Source organism: Triturus cristatus, chromosome 3_2 (assembly GCF_964204655.1).
Source record: "Triturus cristatus chromosome 3_2, aTriCri1.1, whole genome shotgun sequence".
Lineage (NCBI taxonomy): Eukaryota > Metazoa > Chordata > Amphibia > Caudata > Salamandridae > Triturus > Triturus cristatus.
Window position 1 is genome coordinate 820,913,945 of NC_140584.1, and position 23,117 is coordinate 820,937,061.

General features: G+C 44.3%; 1 protein-coding gene across 6 annotated transcripts in view; it reads right to left on the reverse strand.

Moving 5' to 3' along the window:
• Positions 1 to 1,143: 1,143 nt before the first annotated feature.
• Positions 1,144 to 23,117, reverse strand: part of CASP10 (caspase 10) — a 204,201-nt gene continuing 182,227 nt past the window's right edge. For all 6 annotated transcript variants that reach the window (XM_085649010.1, XM_085649008.1, XM_085649009.1 and 3 more), the window contains one exon: positions 1,144 to 8,874. In XM_085649010.1, the coding sequence (XP_085505136.1) occupies positions 8,715 to 8,874 (160 nt within the window). In that variant the 3' untranslated portion in view covers positions 1,144 to 8,714. The remainder of the gene's footprint in view (positions 8,875 to 23,117) is intronic.

Here is a 23,117-nt window from a genome sequence, read left to right on the forward strand (position 1 = left end):
ACACCCCCATTCTGAACATCTTGTAAGGTCTCCTTCTATCGGTGATAGTTCAGCAGGACTTAAGGCAGGGTATAACAAGCTCGACAACTAGCAGCGTACCTCCAGAGGGTAGGTTTGCGTGAGAGGAAAATGCCTGGGACATTTGGCAAAGCACATGCCCACAACAGCCTTAAACTGACTAAGAACATGTCTGGCTGTCCGATAAAAGGCCTAGTGCCTTCTATCTCAGAAAAAATGAAGCTTGAGGATTTTACTGACTACAACTCTACAAGCGGCCTTAAGTTGCCTGTCCTTCATGAGCTTTAATAAGGTATCTGGAGCAGCCAAGGAAACCTGCCAGTTCAGGTGGGCTGCCAAAGGAAGACCCCAGACCGATCGACTGTACATCTGGTTACAAATTGTCAGACTTGCGGAAGATAGAATTACGTAAGCTGATAACCCCGCTTCCATTACGGACCCTCAATTATAACTAGGTCATGATCAATGTATAGAAATCATATTGGTGCCCCTTCTGTTAAAATTTGGATCCCATCCAAGGCTACATATTCTTGAATGCCAGCAATGTGCAGCGGATAGAGCTTACCAACCCCTCCATCAACTGAACTCACAGCCCGTTTCTTCTATCGAAACAATAGTTTCCAGGCATCTGATCTAGTTGGTATTCACAGCTTTCACCAGTCCCAAGATTATAAGTCCAAACAGGCCAACAATTCATTCTTGGCATCCTTGAGCCCAATATATACAGTTGTTCGTTTGTAGAAGTTCATAGGTGTAGATCCCTCTTAAAAATCCAGGTTGCATTATTAGGCTTGTGGAGTCCTTCCATGGTGGAGGTGAGGGATAGGAGTCTCTTCCTGGTTTGCATGGTGGGAGGCACCTGTAACCGCGGCCCTTTTTCCTCTGCAGGATGGGTAGGAGCTTTTCAAGTATTCTTTTTGGGAGCACTTACTACCCTCTGTGGCTGCCTGTACAAGCCACACCAAAGCCTATGCAGTCGCAAACTAATACAGCTTTCCATTGTGCCTCAGTATAATTTGAATCTGGCACTTTCTGGTGGATGCTGATTCTGCAAAACTCTAAATTACACCCTACTTTAGCATTGGTAAGCTCAAATTAGAAAATGAGCATCGCAGACAACGGAAGAACTGACAAAGACCTTTATTTATGTCATCCAGTTTATAATTGCATTAGTGACAATGGGGTTCTTTGTTTTGGTTGCTACATGAAAATCGAATAACCCGTGGATCCATCTACTCCTGCCTTGACATATAAAACACGTCTTCTGCTCACATTTTGAAAATCATCCATTACTGCCAAACATTTTTTGTGTAAACTCAGTAAATGACTTCTTCACTTGATGGTACTGGGCAACATCATTAGTGTTGTGTGTAGTCGTAATTCTCAAGTCTGCCTTTCCTTTCAACATGTGCGATGCCATCCCCAGAGAGGATGCAGAAAGGAGAATTTGCACAACAAACAGACAAATATCTGTGAAGTAAGGGCACCCGCAGTCCTCCTCCATCCTCAACACATACCCCTGCTTAATCTATGCAAATTATATCAACAGAGAGTAGAGTGCACTGAGCATACAAAGCATTCTAGTTGCATAAAGGAAAAGGATGCATGATAACAAAACTTAAGAAAGTGCATATTTCAATCTCACATCTGTAAATGTAGACCTGTTCCTCCCAACATGTGGAACAGTTTCCAAAGACATAAAGCCCAATAATGGAGACAAATAACAAATACTCAGACCACCCCACCACATATTCAAGAAGCATTGGCAAAGCCACTAGGTCTGGCTTATGAATGAACTGTCAAGCAGACCTAAAAATCAATGTACGTTAATGGCTGCGCTCCTTCTACATGAGCTGCTGTCAAAGAAACACACCATAAAATATCTAGGTATCTAAGACACTTTAATAGCATTACAATGCCATGTGTGTTGGCATTGAAAATAAGAGTGTTTTTTACTTTTGTTTTTTTATTTAGTGGAGTTAATATATTTGCATAGCAATATTGCCAATGGTATAAAAAAGAAAAAAGTTTTTTAAAAATCATCATTTTCAACGCCAACAGCTCTAACTTTAACACATGCGAGAACCTATTGTATGGATGTAGATTTATTGAATTGCAGAACGATTATATTTCTGATCAAGATTTCAAGTATCAGCTGTTTGGCAAAGTCGATTTCTTGCAAACACTACTTTTATTGTTTGCGTGATGACATATCATAACAGTGCATGGTGTTCTAACCTTCGATCGACATTTAAAGATGGCGCCGATGTTTGGTTTCCGGGTCTCCTTTTCTTTGCTAAGAGAGAGATTTACTTGAGACATGGACAAGATTTTTAGACGGTATTTGGGCATTTTTACTACAGTTGAGGTGCCTATGTGATCGGGGTAAGGGTTTAACAAACCCCATTACTATCCTGGAAAGTCTTAAGGGTTTCTGAACATTCTCCAACATGGCGCTTACGATTATGCGTAAACTTACCCCCGTCTAGTGACGAGGGTAACTTCTCTTCCGGATAAATGGCTTGGAGGCGTTCTGGGATTACACCTCATCCGGGTTAGGTTTGGAAGTGGTACGGCGTTTTGCGGTGAGTGCCATTAGATTGTAATGGTTAGCGGGTTTTTTTCAGTGACATCGACCAAGGAAACTTAGACATTTTTTTTATGTCATTACAGGTGAACGGTCTGCTTTGCACGATCGCTTTTGTACTCTGGGTAAGCCTTTTTAGTTTAGAAGTCCTGCTTTCTGCTTGATGGCATGTTGTGTGTTGGGCTGTGATTATTGGGATTATTTTTATCTTCCCCGCCAGAAGTCATGTCATTGTTTTGAGTACTCCTATGCGCATTGTGGAACGTCAGTAAGACGACAGCAGAAACCCATTCTTCGTAGCTTTGTCAAGTGGTACAAGTACATTGAGTGTTATACGACAGTGTACTCATGAACTCTGAGTGCATTTACTGACAATAGCATGTTTACTTTTGCAGTTGGAGTCAGCTAAGTGGGTGGATGTTGACCCATTTTCACAAAATTAGAATCTTTTGTCATCTTAAGTGAGTATGGTGGTTTCGAGTTGAGTTTTGCCACTCAGAGGATGGGAACTGTGTTTTATTTCTTTTTCTTGATTCCCTCTTCCTTGGATTGTTTTGTTTTTTCTCTTCTACCACATAGTAATGGGCCACATAGCAGAATGAGCTTCTGGAGTAGGGAGTTACTGAAGAACAAACGTCACTAACGTGTCTTGTGTGTAAAAATTCTTATTGATCCTTCTAATGTACACAGAATAATAATGCGAAGTTTATTTTTACTTTACAAAGAATGCCCCTGAAGAAGGGACAACAGTCATGAAATGCATTGGGCTTTGTTTTGGGTTTGATTATTCTTTGATGTAATGACATTTGTTCTTGCAACGTTTGTTAAAATTTAAACAAATATTTTAAATTGTATTAATCCAAGAAATTATTGACATGTAATGTTTATTTTAAAAAAATCGCAGATGATTTGTTCATGGTAGAAATGTTAAGAAATCTGATTAAATAACCACATGAGAAATGTACTGAAACTTTTCATGTGAAACAAAATATCGTTCCCGAGCACAGACAAGTAAGTGTTCAAATCAATAATATCAGGGTCTCAAAAGAAAATTCAGTCCATATAATCAAGGAGCAGTCTTCTTTATTTTCTTATTTTCCAAAGTCTCTCCTTGGGACCATTGCATGATGGTTCACAATCCCAGGTAAGCACAAAGGTTGCAGCCAACACGTGTTTCGTCTTGGGTTAATAGCCCAATGACTTCCTCAGGGCTACAAAAAGTGATAAAAGTTCTATTCAGACAATATATCGTTATAACATATACAACAATATATATACCTCCAACATTAAATCTTTTAAGAAGAAATCCCAAAAGTACCAAGTAGAGCAAATAACACCCAGTGATAGTGAGCAACCAAAACCACAATGAGTAGTGCTACCAACAGTCAAAAGGATCAGATAATAAGAAGCCAAAAGACGTGAAGCAGAAGACCAATGAAAAATAATGAGATAGAACCATAATCGTCCAATATAGATATTCAGACCCAGATAGACTATCCTGCATAACAGATATATAAACACCAAAAGACGCAAACAAATATAGTTAAATAGTAAAAAGACCAGAAAAAAAAAAATCAGGAAAAAGTCAAAAGGCACCCGTGTTCATCAAGTAATAAAAGTCATATAGTGGAACTACAGACTTATTAGTATAAAGAGTCTGTATTTTGTATATCTGAACGATAATCATATCACTCACCAAATCTCATATTATACGTCAGCAGTAAGTAAGAGCTATACTTTAAGTCTGGGATCACTCGTGTTCATCCGAAGTTCAGCAATAAGATATATATATATATATATAACTATTAGGAGAAGACACAAATCGGCATATAACCAATATTATAGGTTCAATATATCACAAAGCCACACTAAAAAAAGTATATAAAACAGATTATAAAACTAGGTAACATCACACTCAACCTAATAAGGAGCACTTATCTCCAAAAAATCCCTAAGCATTAGTCGCATACCAAATGCGCACTCACAAAGAGATAACAGTTTTTATTTCAAAACAATCTATCTAAAGTCTCTACTAAATTGCATGAATCGATGAATCATGAAACAAATATCAAATGCATCAAGATACATTATAAAGTTACCTGGTTAGAGCTATCGGTCTAATGTTTCAGAGACCATCTTAAGAGTAAAAAGATTTGAATATCTTCAGGCGAAAAAAGAAAAGGAAATAAAAATAAAATTAAGATACAGAAAAAAATTAACTAATATGTATTGTGTCCTATCACATAAAATCGATTTTAAATCAAAATCCCACTATAACCATAGTACGTGTAAATCCAATACCATTGCATGTAACCATCTCTCAGTCATATTCACTACGTGCTAGCTAAGTTTTCAAGGACGGAAGATAATTTATTAAAATCGGAACATAGACAGGCAGCATCCTCGTTCGAGTACTCACCACCGAATCGTCTATCTGTAAAGTCTCAGACGCATATCAGAAGCTATAATGTTACCACAGAGGAGAGTACTCCATTCATTGTCTTATGTAATTCACATCAACCGCGACGCCATATATTCCCGCTATTTGTACAATTCGCATGTAGGACGACATTCACGTGCCGATGCCATAATCTTACCGCAAAGGAGAGTACTCCATTGATCATCGTATGCAATTCATATGAGCCCCGACGCCATAGGTTTCCGCTATTTGTACAAATCGCGCGTGAAGCGCCATTCACGATACTTAATGGAAATAAAGGAAGGACTAGAACGCCCAATGTACAGGTATTTTAGCCGCCATCTTTGAGCATTAGGTTGTATTGGATGTATATTTATAACAACATTAAACTAAAGAAAAAAAAATTATAAAGAAAAAGTTCCTATTTTTTTCCAGCCAGCCACAGCATATATTTAAAAACAAATATAGTACCGATCAGTCCTAAATGAGTGTCTGTAAATATATAAACTAAGCATTTAAAACCACCGCAACGAAGGAAAAAAACGTCTGATAAACACTAGTTGTCGACGTTCAGAAAGGTCATAAATATTTCAGTAAATAGGAAAATATCAAAACTGTTCCATTAATTCTTTCGTATTAATAAGTGTCATCTACTCAAAGCGACATACTGGAGATTAAAGAAAATGTGATGAGCAGAAAAAAGAGGAGGAGGCCATTTATTCAGAAAGTTTCATAATAAAAAGACCAAGTCGCCCAAAAAGTGTTGGGAGGTTAGACACAAGTTAGTAAAGTGATTAGCTTAGAAATTTAGTAAGCAAACATCACAATTGAGACAATACAGAGCATAAGCCCCGAATAGCAGGCATTAATATAGGAACCAAATCATAAAAGGTACAGCACATAGAAACACAGCAAACAAGTTTTTCATCATGGAGCTGAGACAAATGGAGCATTAGTTTTGCTCTAGAGTGTACAGAATAGCTTCACAAATTAATTTCCATCAAGTTCAACACATTGAATCAATACCATTACATACTAGAGTTGTATATACTTCACAGATAAGTCTCACACTTATATGAAAATATAGAGAACAAAAGTACAGACAGAAAAGCAGGATACTTATCTAGCGTCCAGAAAGTAATGTAATTCATGATCAACATTGATTCCAAATTCCACTGCCCGTCATTTAGAAATCCATCGTGCCTCACACTGACAAAGTCTTAGCTCTCTGTCCCCACCCCTGGGATCAGTTTTAACAACTTCAATACAGTGAAAATGGAAACCAAGTGAAGTTCCCTGGTCCGGACAGATTGTAGCATGATTATCTGTCGGGTATCTAATGTCCAGATTCTTCAAGGCACGAAAGTGTTCAGCTATTCGTTCTTTGAGTGGGCGAATCGTACTGCCCACATAGATTTTCTTACATTTGCACTGAATCACAAACTACAAACTTCGTCAAACAATCCATGTGGTCGTGCATCCGGAATCTACGTGAACCATTATACTCAAAGTCTTTAATCCATTTCCTCGCTAACCTGCACATACTACAATTGCCACATGCATAGAATCCAATGTTCAGTTGTCGAAGCCACATTGTTTTGGTTTGTGACTGTTTTCGGTAGCTTGGGCGAATGATACTATGGATGGTTTTCCCCCTCCTGTATGTGTTACTCGGGGACTTACAAATATACTGTTCTAATGCTTTGTCCGCAGTTAGTAATGACCAATTGTCTTTGAGTATCCTATAAAGTTTATGGGACCAAGGATGGTAGTTAGTCACCAATCTTATCGGATTACCTTTTACTTTACACTTAGGGGTATCTTTCAAGGTGTCAAAACGTTTGAGTCGCATAGCTCTCTCTTTTGCCTCACGGATCGTTTCTTGTGAGTAACCCCTGATAAGGAACCTGATTTCAATATCTCTCAGATTTTTAGTGAAATCATCATCTCTACTACAGTTCCTGCGGGCCGTCAACATTTCTCCAAATGGTATAGCATTTATCTGACTTTTCGGGTGTGCACTACTTGCGTGCAATAGTGAATTGCACGCCGTAGTTTTAAGGTATATTTTACTCTGTATCTTCCCTCCATGGTGAAAAAGTTCAAGATCAAGGAAGATAATACTCTCCAAATCCGATGTCATAGTAAAGGTCATATTATAAACTTTTCATGTGTTATGTGAAGTATATCACTTTTGGTTGTGCACACTTGTGTCCAGCAGGCAGTTTGGCTACAGAGCAAACTGAACCATAAAGTCATGCTACTTTAAAAATCTTTGTGCAACATTAAGATGCATATGTATTTTAAAATCTACGGATACTGCCTTGGCCAACTGCGTGTGCACAGATGTCCTCAGAGGAGTCAATCCTCACACTGAGCAGCATAACAAAATTCAGAGAACATTCTTAGCTGGAACAGTAGATATTTGCACCCCGAGTTCTATTTTTGTGGGGTACCCTGAAAAATGAATAGCACGTTTGGAATCCATAAAATATTGTACATTGTGTGTAAAAAGGCTATATTAATAGCAAAATTCGGAACAGTCTCCCCACAATCTAAAGGTGGATAGAGGAAAACCGTAGAAAGAATTATTTCTTGATTCAGAGCAAAGTCTGAAAGAAACTATCAGAAAAAAGGCATACATTGTTAAAATCGTTATCCTATAACACATAGGATAGGTTTCCTTGGGTAATATGGATTGAACCTATTTATCACATCACACAGAGATGACTGCTATAAGGAAGGCCATCTTCCATGTCACAAGTGTAATGTCAGTGGATGACGAAACAATAAACTTTGATGATACAAACTATATACTCCTGCCTCCAAATGCTATACAGATTCAGCGATTAGGCCAGTGCCTAGCAATGTGTGAGCAAGCCAAATGACAGAGGAATCATGCCCAAGAATCTGGAAAAAAAACAAGAAAAATACATAGCAGATTGTGATCCACAGCTTGCATATTTACTATTCAAACCGCTACCACCCACAGTGGGGGAAGGACTGGTGTGAGAGGAAGCAGAAATGTCATACTACTAAGTGGGCAATAATGCATGCACTTAGGCTTCCTAGCACTTTTCCCTTTACTTTGCAAACTGATGTTATTCCAGCATCTCTTTGTGGGATGTCCTACTTTTGGAGAGGAAAAGCCGACATCAGGTGGAAGTGTGAGATATAGTATACCAGGTTACAGCTGATCCAGCTGAAACTCTGCATATGAGAATATAACAGTGTCACAGATATTAGGCAGGTGCACAACAAAGAATAAAAAGATAGCCCTCCTGCTTTTATTACGTAATACATACAGTTTCCCCTGTCAACTGCGATACGCTTCTGTTAGATATATAGGTCAGTTCTCCTCAATTCAAAATGGCTCAGTGAGAACTGTAGTTTAGAACACAATTTCAAAATCATTAGACATTCAGTAGGTGCAGGAGATATACATTCTTTCTTAGGCTGCTTTGGCATCAGAGCTTCCCTCCCTGAGATGTCAACATGTTGAAAGTTGGCTTGTTGAGTAGTCTTAATAGCACCACAGATACCTTCACATGCAAAAATCTGTGGCCTAATGTCACAAGAAATAAATGTTTTACTAAAATGAATAGATGTAACACCTATGAAGCATCCCAAGGGATATCACAAAGTGTTGCAAAAAAAAGTATTGCAGACTGCGGTATAAAATGTAGGATACTACTCCAAGTGGGGTGGGGGTTCATTAGGCACTGGGAATATCAGCTTTTTTCTTAGAGTGAATGCTGGCTGTGGCATCTGTTTCATCATCCCTGAGCTGTCAGCCTGCGCACTCACTTCATCATTGACTTTTAAAAGAATTGAAAGGATATCTTCATGCCTGCAGAAACAACAGAGAATAAGGAAATTTAGATGATGTGCAATCAAGTGAAATCAATCAAATGGCTATATGTCCTATATGTGTCTTTAACCATTGAATTAGAGGAATATTACCCACATCAAAACAGAACAAGCATTTGCAATGCAATAGGTCTCACATTTACGGGAGTTTGAGCTATTGGCATTGTAAATGACTATGCCTTTTATTTATGTTTTGGTTTTTAAAACATAAAATAAAAGGCATTGTCATTTACAATGCCAATAGATTCCTCGCGTAAATGCAAGACCTGTTGCATTTTCAATGCTTGTTAGATGAGCTTCAAAGACTTTTGAATGGAAGCATTAAAAGAAAACCTCTCATAACTGTACCAACAAATAGGTCCTTTTTCTCACCAGGCACATGGCATGCATGATTAGAAGCTGTGTAGAACTAGCGCTTCGCGGTACTGTGGTAAACACTAATGTACTGGAATCTTTATTTGAATCCCTTTTGGAGCAGTCAGTAAAAGTGGCAAATATAATTGAAAAATTGAGCAGTTAACATGCACCTTTTGGTTTCACTTTTCCAAAATTATCCTCCATAAAATCCTACTGAGCAATGTGCTGGGGGTTAGTGCACATGGGGTCTTAGTTTATACTTTTTGACAGGGCTGTTTTAAATTACCAGTCCGGCCCTGGACGTGTTCCAGAGTCGAGTCAATGACAAAGAAGTGGTCCAAATGCTACGTTCAGAAGGGGGAGGGTGTGGCTTAACGGCCAGTGCAGCCGACCTGCATATGGTTTCCTGGTGTGTGTCCTGAGGAGTACCCTATGTCAGCTATAATGGAGCACTCAAGTCTGTTTAGTTTTGTCCCTAACCCTTTTTCTGGATGTAAATAAAATCTCAAGGAGGTCAGTGAGGTTTGGTATGTCCGGGCGCACTTCCCTACTATGTATAAGGGAAACGTATACGTATCTAGTAACTCACTGTAACTGTGTGGCCAAATAGTACAGTGCGAAATCAGGAGCCACCATTCCCCTCTCCTGTGTGGACAGCGCACTGAGTGGGCAGCCCCAGTTTCACCAGTGCAAGTCAGTGGTGGCCAGCGCCCCATATGAAATCTAATAGAATGACGTCCATATCATGGAACTATTTCCTTTCAGACTTTACAGGAAGGGTGTAAATGTAGCAAGGCAGCCGAGGCAAGGCTCTCCGTTTTGCAAGTGCTGTCTATTTAGGCACTGCAAAGGGGAGGGTTTTCCATAACTTCTAATGCCCCAGTTTGCCAGTCTAAGGTTTACGTCTACCAGGTCTTCCTCCGTTCTATAAAGATGGGGCCCCAAATATTTTATGGTGCAAGTCTCCTAAGTCAGAGCACCCCTTCTTGTTGGTGTGCCCATAGATAGTCCTCATTAGCATACCAGGGAAGCCCTCATTTTGCTCCAGTTCACCTTTAGGCGGGATACTCAAAATCGTGCAGTATCTCAATTGCCCTCTCTATTTCTGCCTCGTATGTCAAGCATCACGTTATCTATGTAAAGAGAAATATAGGGTATCTTCCTTCCCACCTCAATGCCCCTAAACATCATACCGCTTCTACACATTTCAGTTAACTGCTCCACTGTAATGGAAAACAAGCATTGGCATAGCCAATAGGTCTCGCCTTTGGGACCTTATAAGTATTTAGTTATACAGCACAATATCCTTACTGCAGCAATATTAACTGTTGCAGGGCTAAACACTTATAAGGTCCCAAAGGCGAGACCTATCGGCTATGCCAATGCTTGTTATATTCTTTCTTTAAGGATCTTGGAGCAAATTCACCACGTAGCTATGACATTGTTGCTAGCCTCTGTGCTCCACCCAGTTCTTAATTTTTCTCCACACCTTCTCATGCCATTCAAACGTGTTTTTGTCCCACCTGTTCTTTGTTCTAAGCTGTCATGCTACATGTGTATATATGGAAAATCATCTGTTGCAAAAGCCACCGTTTTCACATAGAAGTGACAAAGAGCACAGAGTTAGATAAACTTTTTTGCACACCCCTAACAATTACCTGTATATGGTTCTACATATGAGAAAAGTTTTTTGTAGGGGAAATGTACAATTACTGTTGACCTCTACAGGCTTTTGTAGTCTAATCAGCAGGGCTGGTTTATCATTCTGATACTTTGGCATTTCTGCGCTAGGCTGCAGTCTGGGAGAACACTTTCAGGGGGGGGGGGGGGGGGGGGAGGAACTGGCATGATCCATCCATGTCCCCTGTGGCCCCATTCCAGTCGCAGCCTTTTCCTCTATTGGGTTGGTTTGAACATTTGTTTCACTGAGGCTCTGGCAATAACAATTTGCCATTTGCATTGAACCATGAATGTCAAATTATAAAAGAAGAAATAATATTTTCTAATTAATTTAGTTACATTTCACATAAAATATACACGAGCGATTGACGAATTTGGTAAATGATCGTAGGTAGGTCTGTGTTGGAATGAGGCGTGCATCTTTTAAATTAGTTTACTTCCTTTAAACTTTGAAGAGATTGTAAACATGTTAATGTGGATCATCATTTTTACGGTCATTAGTTAAGGATTTAAAAAGGAATATGCTACTTACCAGTATGCATCTGTTCTTGGCATTTAGAGCTGCAGATCTACACACTTTTGCATAGATCGCCATCTGGTGTTGGGCCCGGATGTTTGCAGTTTGTTTTTCCTCTTGGAAAGTCTTTGGAAGTCACGAGGTCGGTGACTCCTCCCTTGGTTCGTATTGCGCATGGGCTTCGGCTCCATCCTCAGATTGTTTTTCGCCAACAGGGAAAGATGGAGCGTAGTAATAGTGAAGAAACCCATGGGTGTTGTATCTAAATAAGATAGACTGGAACAGATACAGGTAGCTGGGGAGGTGGGTGGGCGTGTGTAGATCTGCAGCTCTACATGCCAAGAACAGATGCATACTGGTAAGTAGCATATTCCGTTCGAGGCATATGAGCTGCAGATTACACACTTTTGCATAGACTATATAGCAGTTCCCAACCCTAGCGGCGACCACCGGTATCTGTTGCAGTAGTTTGAATAAGTGTTTTTAGTACAGCCTGGCCCACACTAGCTTGTTGCTTGGTTTGCACATCTACACAGTAATGTTTAGTGAAAGTGTGCGGTGTTGACTATGTAGCTGCTTTGCAGATATCATCTAATGGGATGTTCCCTAGAAAAGCCATAGAAGACCCTATCTTTCGCGTAGAGTGGGCTTTAGGGGGAACAGATAGCGTGCGTTTTGCCTTGTGGTAGCAACTCTGTATGCATTTTACAATCCACCTAGCTATCCCTGATTTAGAGATGGGGTTGCCTTTATGTGGTGGAGAGAAAGAGACAAACAGTTGTTTTGTCTTTCTGAAAGGTTGTGTTCTCTGGATATAGTAAAGTAAGGCCCTTTTAACATCCAGTGTGTGTAGAGCCCTTTCTGCAACAGTTTGAGGTTGCGAGAAAAAACCCGGTAATTCTACCGATTGGTTTAGATGAAAGGGGGAAATGACTTCGGGTAGGAATTTTGTGTTGGTACGGAGGACAACCTTGTTCGGGTGCATTTGGAGAAAAGGTTCTTGTATAGTAAGTGCTTGTATCTCACTGACCCTTCTAAGGGAAGTGATGGCTACAAGGAAAGCTGTTTTCCATGTGAGAAATTGCATTTCACATTTATGCAAAGGATCGAAAGGCAGTCCCATTAGCCTTGTGAGAACTATGTTTAAGTTCCACACAGGTGAGGGTGGTACTCTGGGGGGAATTATTCGTTTGAGGCCTTCCATGAAGGCTTTAATGGCAGGCACTCAAAAGTGATAGGTGCTGTCTGTTTTGTAAGTAGGCAGCAATTGCTGCGAGGTGTAGCCGGATGGATGTATATGCCAGGTTACACCTTTGTAGATGGAGTAAGTAGCATATGATGTGCTGTATAGATACGTCTCGAGGGTTGATTGTGTGGTTATGGCAATAAACAACCAATCTTTTCCACTTTGCCGCGTAGCAGGCTCTAGTAGTAGGGCGCCTAGCTTCTCGGATGACATTCATACAGTCAGGGGGAAGGTTAAGGTATCCGAATTCTAGGATCTCAGGAGTCAGATCGCAAGGTTGAGCTGAGCTGGGTCCGGGTGTCTGATCTCTCCATGGTTCTGGGTTAGGAGGCATGGTGAGAGGTGTAACTTTTGATGTGGCACTACCGAGAGTTCCAGCAGCGTGGTGTACCACAGTTGTCTGGCCCATGTTGGAGCTACTAGAATCAGTGTGAGGGAGTGCTGTTGTAGCTTTCGCACCACTAATGGAATTAGTGGGAGAGGTGGAAAGGCGTACGCAAATTTGCCTGACCAGTTCATCCATATCGCTTTGCTTTTTGACAATGGGTGTGGGTATCTGGCGGCGAAGCTTGGGCATTTTTTGTTTTCTTGGGTGGCGAAGAGGTCTATGTGTGGATGCCCCCACATCTGAAAGAACGGGTAAAGAACCTGCGGGTGAAGTTCCCACTCGTGGATCTGCTGCGTTTGTCTGCTGAGCAGATCTGCCATGGTGTTTTGGATTCCTGGGACATGTTGGGCTAGGAGAAAGATTTTGTGTGGAATTGCCCATCTCCATATGCTCTGTGCTAGTTGAGAGAGCTGTGGAGAGTGTGTGCTGCCTTGTTTTTGAATGTAGTACATGGCCGTCATGTTGTCTGTGCGAATAAGGACTGCCTTGCCTAAAATCTGTGTGTGAAAGGATTTTAGGGCTAGAAAGATTGCCAGTAACTCCAGATGGTTGATGTGGAGTAACTTTTGTTGCGGCGTCCATGTGCCCTGCACTGTGAGGTGTAATAGATGAGCTCCCCAGCCGGAGAGCGATGCGTCTGTTGTTAGGGTTATTTGTGGAACCGGGTCCAGGAACGGTCGACCTCTGGAAAGATTTGTGGTGTTCCAATATAGGGAGTAGACCCCTACATTTTGCTGATTGGCGGGGACTTGTTCTATCGCGTCTTTTTGTAGGAGGGAGATTACCTCCTGTTTTAGTAGCGTGGAATGTTCTTGTGACATTGGGTGTTGCCTGGGTGGAATGTTGGGGGGGGGTAGATGTCAATTCTAGGCAGTACCCTGAACGAATAATTTGGGTCACCCATCTGTCTGATGTGATGGACTCCCAGACGTGAAGGAAATTTTGTAGTCTGCCCCCGACCGGAGAGGGATGGTCTGGAGGGAGCAGGGGGAAGTCATTGGGTAGGCAGTGTGGCAGAGCGGGCGGTATTTGTTTTGCCTCTGCCTTTATGGTTATTGCCTCTATAGCCGCCTCTTTGATAACCCCTTGTGAAGGTGGATTGAGCAGGGGATTTGTAGGAAGTGGACGCGCTATCTGAAGAGTAGCCTCTGCCCGTGCCCCGAAAGGAAGAGCGGCGAAAGGAGCGCCTATGACTGTAGGGCTCCCATAGATTTCGCCGTATCTGTGTCTTTCTTCATCTTCGAGGGCCTCATCTACCTTTGGCCCGAATAGATGTTCTTGAGCAAATGGATGATTTAATATGGAGGCTTGTACCTCAGGTTTAAATCCTGAAACTCTCAGCCAAGCATGGCGACGGAGGAGGACGCTAGTGTTAATGGCCCTGGAGGCTGTGTCTGCTGAGTCTAAGGCACAGCGTATAGAGGTGTTAGTTATGGTCTTACCCTCTTGAATTAATTCATTGGCCCGATTTCTGTATTTTTCTGGGAGATGGTGCATGATGGTTTCTAGTTCATCATAATGCGCTCTGTTGTATCTGGCCAATAGCACTTGAGTGTTGGCGATACGCCATAAGTTGGCTGCCTGTGACGCAGTGCGCTTTCCTGACGCGTCCAGGAGCTTTGACTCTGTCAGGTGGTGGTGCTTCGCCTGGCGCCTGGGAATTTGACCTCTTCCGTGCAGTGGATACCAATTGGGAATCCAGTGGCGCTGGCCCTTTGATGTATGCAAAAACAACAATTGATGGACAGAATGCAGAACAATGTCATACATTCAACCCAGTACAGAGATCTGGGCCTAAATCCATCGTTTTTTTGCTCACCATGCCATTCCAGTTTGAACCCAGCCATATGCAAATCAGTCTTGACCCTGTGCCCCATGGGAACTGTCCAGCCCGAACTGCCAAGCCAGGTCCTCCCTGGACTGGAAAACAAGCATCCTAGGACCGGTTTCGGGCTTTCAGCCCTCGTCAGCCAGGATAGCTTGATTCCAGTGGCATGGAGAGCAAGGGACTCACGTCTGAGCATACCCTTCCCACTCGGGGTGACAAATGCAAAAACAACAATTGATGGACAGAATGCAGAACAATGTCATACATTCAACCCAGTACAGAGATCTGGGCCTAAATCCATCGTGTTTTTTTGCTCACCATGCCATTCCAGTTTGAACCCAGCCATATGCAAATCAGTCTTGACCCTGTGCCCCATGGGAACAGTCCAGCCCGAACTGCCAAGCCAGGTCCTCCCTGGACTGGAAACAAGCATCCTAGGACCGGTTTCGGGCTTTCAGCCCTCGTCAGCCAGGATAGCTTGATTCCAGTGGCATGGAGAGCAAGGGACTCACGTCTGAGCATACCCTTCCCACTCGGGGTGACAAATGCAAAAACAACAATTGATGGACAGAATGCAGAACAATGTCATACATTCAACCCAGTACAGAGATCTGGGCCTAAATCCATCGTTTTTTTGCTCACCATGCCATTCCAGTTTGAACCCAGCCATATGCAAATCAGTCTTGACCCTGTGCCCCATGGGAACAGTCCAGCCCGAACTGCCAAGCCAGGTCCTCCCTGGACTGGAAACAAGCATCCTAGGACCGGTTTCGGGCTTTCAGCCCTCGTCAGCCAGGATAGCTTGATTCCAGTGGCATGGAGAGCAAGGGACTCACGTCTGAGCATACCCTTCCCACTCGGGGTGACAAATGCAAAAACAACAATTGATGGACAGAATGCAGAACAATGTCATACATTCAACCCAGTACAGAGATCTGGGCCTAAATCCATCGTTTTTTTGCTCACCATGCCATTCCAGTTTGAACCCAGCCATATGCAAATCAGTCTTGACCCTGTGCCCCATGGGAACAGTCCAGCCCGAACTGCCAAGCCAGGTCCTCCCTGGACTGGAAACAAGCATCCTAGGACCGGTTTCGGGCTTTCAGCCCTCGTCAGCCAGGATAGCTTGATTCCAGTGGCATGGAGAGCAAGGGACTCACGTCTGAGCATACCCTTCCCACTCGGGGTGACAAATGCAAAAACAACAATTGATGGACAGAATGCAGAACAATGTCATACATTCAACCCAGTACAGAGATCTGGGCCTAAATCCATCGTTTTTTTGCTCACCATGCCATTCCAGTTTGAACCCAGCCATATGCAAATCAGTCTTGACCCTGTGCCCCATGGGAACAGTCCAGCCCGAACTGCCAAGCCAGGTCCTCCCTGGACTGGAAACAAGCATCCTAGGACCGGTTTCGGGCTTTCAGCCCTCGTCAGCCAGGATAGCTTGATTCCAGTGGCATGGAGAGCAAGGGACTCACGTCTGAGCATACCCTTCCCACTCGGGGTGACAAATGCAAAAACAACAATTGATGGACAGAATGCAGAACAATGTCATACATTCAACCCAGTACAGAGATCTGGGCCTAAATCCATCGTTTTTTTGCTCACCATGCCATTCCAGTTTGAACCCAGCCATATGCAAATCAGTCTGGACCCTGTGCCCCATGGGAACAGTCCAGCCCGAACTGCCAAGCCAGGTCCTCCCTGGACTGGAAACAAGCATCCTAGGACCGGTTTCGGGCTTTCAGCCCTCGTCAGCCAGGATAGCTTGATTCCAGTGGCATGGAGAGCAAGGGACTCAAGTCTGAGCATACCCTTCCCACTCGGGGTGACAAATGCAAAAACAACAATTGATGGACAGAATGCAGAACAATGTCATACATTCAACCCAGTACAGAGATCTGGGCCTAAATCCATCGTTTTTTTGCTCACCATGCCATTCCAGTTTGAACCCAGCCATATGCAAATCAGTCTTGACCCTGTGCCCCATGGGAACAGTCCAGCCCGAACTGCAAAGCCAGGTCCTCCCTGGACTGGAAACAAGCATCCTAGGACAGGTTTCGGGCTTTCAGCCCTCGTCAGCCAGGATAGCTTGATTCCAGTGGCATGGAGAGCAAGGGACTCACGAGATCTCTTGACTTGGGGAGAATGTCTGCATTGTCAGCATTCCGTCCATCACTTGTTTGTTGTAACGCTTTTCGCCCTAAGTGGGATGGGTATTCCCAGACGTGGGACCCGTGCTCACTACGCCACTGGAGTCAAGATATCATGGCTGATGACAGCTGATAGCCAGAAACCGGTCCTAGGATGCTTGATTCCGGTCCAGGGAAGACATGGCTTGGCAGTTCGGGCTGGACTGTTCCCATGAGGCACAGGGTCAAGACTGATTTGCATATGGCCATGTCTGAACTGGGGTGGCGTAGTGGGCAAAAGAACGATGGATTTAACCCAGATCTCTTGAATGGGGGAGAATGTCTGCATTGTCAGCATTCCGTCCATCACTTGTTTGTTGTAACGCTTTTCGCCCTAAGTGGGATGGGTATTCCCAGACGTGGGACCCGTGCTCACTACGCCACTGGAGTCAAGCTATCCTGGCTGATGACGGCTGATAGCCAGAAACCGGTCCTAGGATGCTTGATTCCGGTCCAGGGAAGACATGGCTTGGCAGTTCGGGCTGGACTGTTCCCATGAGGCACAGGGTCAAGACTGATTTGCATATGGCCATGTCTGAACTGGGGTGGCGTAGTGGGCAAAAGAACGATGGATTTAACCCAGATCTCTTGACTGGGGGAGAATGTCTGCATTGTCAGCATTCCGTCCATCACTTGTTTGTTGTAACGCTTTTCGCCCTAAGTGGGATGGGTATTCCCAGATGTGGGACCCGTGCTCACTACGCCACTGGAGTCAAGCTATCCTGGCTGATGACGGCTGATAGCCAGAAACCGGTCCTAGGATGCTTGATTCCGGTCCAGGGAAGACATGGCTTGGCAGTTCGGGCTGGACTGTTCCCATGAGGCACAGGGTCAAGACTGATTTGCATATGGCCATGTCTGAACTGGGGTGGCGTAGTGGGCAAAAGAACGATGGATTTAACCCAGATCTCTTGACTGGGGGAGAATGTCTGCATTGTCAGCATTCCGTCCATCACTTGTTTGTTGTAACGCTTTTCGCCCTAAGTGGGATGGGTATTCCCAGACGTGGGACCCGTGCTCACTACGCCACTGGAGTCAAGCTATCCTGGCTGATGACGGCTGATAGCCAGAAACCGGTCCTAGGATGCTTGATTCCGGTCCAGGGAAGACATGGCTTGGCAGTTCGGGCTGGACTGTTCCCATGAGGCACAGGGTCAAGACTGATTTGCATATGGCCATGTCTGAACTGGGGTGGCGTAGTGGGCAAAAGAACGATGGATTTAACCCAGATCTCTTGACTGGGGGAGAATGTCTGCATTGTCAGCATTCCGTCCATCACTTGTTTGTTGTAACGCTTTTCGCCCTAAGTGGGATGGGTATTCCCAGACGTGGGACCCGTGCTCACTACGCCACTGGAGTCAAGCTATCCTGGCTGATGACGGCTGATAGCCAGAAACCGGTCCTAGGATGCTTGATTCCGGTCCAGGGAAGACATGGCTTGGCAGTTCGGGCTGGACTGTTCCCATGAGGCACAGGGTCAAGACTGATTTGCATATGGCCATGTCTGAACTGGGGTGGCGTAGTGGGCAAAAGAACGATGGATTTAACCCAGATCTCTTGACTGGGGGAGAATGTCTGCATTGTCAGCATTCCGTCCATCACTTGTTTGTTGTAACGCTTTTCGCCCTAAGTGGGATAGGTATTCCCAGACGTGGGACCCGTGCTCACTACGCCACTGGAGTCAAGCTATCCTGGCTGATGACGGCTGATAGCCAGAAACCGGTCCTAGGATGCTTGATTCCGGTCCAGGGAAGACATGGCTTGGCAGTTCGGGCTGGACTGTTCCCATGAGGCACAGGGTCAAGACTGATTTGCATATGGCCATGTCTGAACTGGGGTGGCGTAGTGGGCAAAAGAACGATGGATTTAACCCAGATCTCTTGACTGGGGGAGAATGTCTGCATTGTCAGCATTCCGTCCATCACTTGTTTGTTGTAACGGCCCTTTGATGTAGGCAGGATCTGTGGGGGCAGCTTTATAATTTTTCTCTATGCGTGGGTTTAGGACCCTAGCCCTGACTGGGTCTTTAAAAACCTCTGGCGCAGGTTTTATTACCCCTTTGAGCATAGGTAGTAAAGAAGTAGACCTATGTGCGGTATCAAAGGTGTCGAGGAGGAAATCTTCCTCTACTGGGTCAGTGTGTAGCTCTACCCCGTGATAATGTGCCGCCCTCTGAAGTAGGTGGTGAAAACCTAATGAGTCTTCTGGTGGAGATGGCCTGGATGGATAAAGGTCATCTTGTGGGACATCTGGAATGTCTGGATTATAATAATCGTCCCATGGGTCTGGGGATCCTGTAGGGGTGGGGTCTTGTGGCACATCTGCTGCATCGTAGTATGGGTTCCCCTGATCATCATGGTCTGGAGACGGGGTCGGAGAGCGATGAGGCAGGGGTGGAGAAGGCGGAGGGGACAGAGGTGGAGGAGGTGGGGAAGGCACTCTGAAAGGGGAGGTAGCACAGTCTTTCTTCTTTGGAGGTGGAGGCGGAGCTGGTTTGTCCAAATGTCTCTTTTTAGAAGAAAGTGACAAATGTCCAGTTTTTGGATCCTTGGTAAGTGGAAAGTGCAAAGGATCCGGTGTAAACAGTTCTTGAGACAATGGCTGTTCGGTCGGCGCCGAAGGTTTCGGGGCCGATGGCTTTTTAGGCTTGTCCGTGCCGTGCTTTTTTGGAACCTCCGATTTTTTGGTCGGCGCCGAGGCAGGCTTTGGCGCAGGAGTGTCGGTGCCGAGGGCCTTATGATGTTTGGTCAGTACAGAGAGGCTGGGTTTCGACACCGAGGGCTTTGGTGCGGAGCTCGGTGTCGAGGTAGAGGCCGATCTCTTTTTCGGTGCCGAAGTGTGTTTATCGGCACCGCTGGCACGCTGGCTCGAGCCCGAGCCGCCGGAAGGCTTATTAGGCTTCTTCACCGGGCCCGAAGGTGGGGTGTTCGAAGCAGTGTCTTTGGTCTTGCCTAGGCCCGGAGGCGAAGGCGTGACCGAAGCCTTTTTGGGTGTCAGCGCGGGCGTGGGAGAGGGTATTTTACTCACGACCCTCTGCGCCGGGGTTTTTGTCCTCCACATCCGAGTCGTCGGCTTCGGAAGCACTGACGAGGTCCTCTTCGGTGTGCTGCTGTCCCGGAGCTTTGACGTCGTCCCCGAAGATGTCGACTGGAACGGAAGTCGAGGAGTGCGCCATGTTTCGTCTGGCCCTTCGATCTCGAATAGTCTTTTTGGATCTGAAAGACTTGCAGGCGGGACAGTCTCGAGCCTCGTGTTCAGGGGAGAGGCAGAGGTTGCACACCTCATGTAGATCGGTGTGGGGGAATTTGGACCCACATCGAGGGAACTTCTTGAATGGAGTTCTTTCCATCAGCCGGGACCGGAGCTTGGATAGGCCCGAAGGCCGCCGTCGACGACTGGAATCGAAGGTGTGTCGAAGAGAAGGTGATTGAGGAGATCAGGATCTGAACAATATCGCGAAGAGCAAGGATTCTGCTTCGATCGTCGAACTGGAAATGTTTACATCCAAGCCCGATGGCGGAAAAAAACAATCTGAGGATGGAGCCGAAGCCCATGCGCAATACGAACCAAGGGAGGAGTCACCGACCTCATGACTTCCAAAGACTTTCCAAGAGGAAAAACAAACTGCAAACATCCGGGCCCAACACCAGATGGCGATCTATGCAAAAGTGTGTAATCTGCAGCTCATATGCCTCGAACATAGATTTCAGTTGTGCACACAGAAAATACAAGCAGAGACCAATGGTGTATGGCAAGTCAAACTCTATCCGTTTATCTTTGTCCTGAATTAAACACAATGCTACAAAGTACGAAAAGAGCATAAAAGCATTTCAGGTTACTAGGATATTAAAAAACTGACTGTATCAAACACGTGCCATTTTGTTCTAGGTAATATGCTTGTCAATCACAGTTCTACTTCCAGAACGAGAACCGCATCTTACAAGAAGCACATGGCCTCCTCGGCTTTATTTCAGAGCAGCATTAAATAGGATCGCCTTATAAGATGGTTTATGCCAGAACGGGATCACGTCTACTAAATTCTCACGTGGTAAACTGATTAAAATTCAGTGGCGGATTAAAAGTCAAATATGATTTATTAAAATGAAGCAACAGTGTGAAAATTATGTACAATTATGTGTGACCACTGCCGATAAGTGATGTAGAGGTTCGAGTGTGTTAAGGCTCAAAAAATTGCTATGCCACAAAAACCCAAGCTTCGATAAAGTTAACACCATCAAATGCAGCAAAGGTTCTGCAAAAGGATTGAAAATACTCAAGAAACCAGAAGAATGTGACCACGAAGTGAATCTCGTGCGAACTACACAACCTAGAGGTGACCGTACTAAAGGAGAAATAAAGAAAACCGTGTCAGACCTGACAAGTCCAGCCACGCTGAAAGTTACCATTGTGGCTCAGGCAGCCAATTGGCATCCTATAACAAGCATTGGCTCACAGAGAACATCAAAGCGGCCGTGAAAGTGATCGCGATCAAACATCAAAGGTGTGGCCGCGGTAGTGAAAGTGATCGCGATCAAGCGTGCCCGTGCACATGCACTGTAGCTCTAGGCTGGCCATGGTAGCATTTTTTTAAGCCCTCACAAAAAGTCTCGCCAGACCAGCGCATGCACTGGGTCAGGCGAGACCTAAAAAGAGGGTGGACAATGGGCATCCCTGCCCGATGCCCTTTTTGACGGTGTATTCCCTGAAATGGTCCGATCTGTGTGTACTCTAGCTGTAGGGTTAGTATAAAGTAGCTAAATCCATCATATGAAACCTTCCCCTAGTCCCAGCTTTTGCATTTTAGCATACAGAAAGCCCTAGCGCTTGGTACTGCATGATTTTTCTAGATCGTTGGAAAGCACCGCTGTATAGGGGCTGTTAATGCCAGTACACTCAAGTACCTGCATCAACCTACAGATTAAGTCTTCAACATACCTGGGATGAACCCGTTTTGATCCTCGTGTATGATGTGACCATGTCTGGTAAGAGTCTATAAGCTAGTATTTTGCTGAGGAGCTTGTAATCAGCATTCATAGGGGCCTGTAGGCCAAAGGATGTGCTATGTCTATTCCTGGTTTGGGATTTAGCATTCAGTAAAGCTGTTAGGATTGGAGCTAAAGGTTTAAGGTAGGAGGCGTAAAGCTAAATTTGCCAGCCGTCCAACCCCGCTATTTTTCCTCTTGCAATAATTTTAATCGCTGCACTCACCTCCCCTTCATTCACTTCACCTCCCATAGATTACGTGTTGGTAGAGACTAACGTGGACAATTCCACTTCTACTAAGAACAGCTGAGTCTCTCCGTCCTCAACTCACCCCACCCACTCCCTGGTGCTTCACAGAGCGGTAGAAATAGTTTAAGAATGCCTTATTGATGTCACGCTGTATCAACACCCAGTCCCCTTGTATATTACGAATTTCTACTATGAGGCTGCCTCACGTTTGGGGATTAGCCAGCCAGACCAGTGCAAACTCCACGTTGTATTATTCTATCTTTTCCTCAACGTAATAGACTTGCTTGCCTGTGCATATGAAGTTAAAGACAAAATACATAGTAAAGCTAAACCAGCAAGCCGCTCTGTTTCCATCCACAGGGGAGGTAGGTGTCACATATGAATTTACAACACAACAAGCATCAAAAAGTTATTTAATGATAAGTAATGTTTTCTATTTGCAGCAGGTATTGTAGATCACATGCTGTGCGCTGACTTGAAAGCAGTTCACCATTCCCTTAAGGCTGAGGTGGATGAAAAGTGGAAGTAGCTTTAGTAAATAATGTCTCTAAAAGAGTTTGACCCACTTTTGCTTCTTTTGTAGCATGGACATCAATATAGTAATGGCTTGTGAATGTATCCGCAGATGGCAATGTTGCGGCCTCCCAAATAGCCATCAGTGGGGTGTTGCCAAGGAAAGTTATGTTGGCTCCCTTCTATGTTGAAGCAAGCCTGTGGAGTGTGCATTAGTCTGTTGGCCCATGCATAATGAATTGAAATTCATGCATAAACTATAAG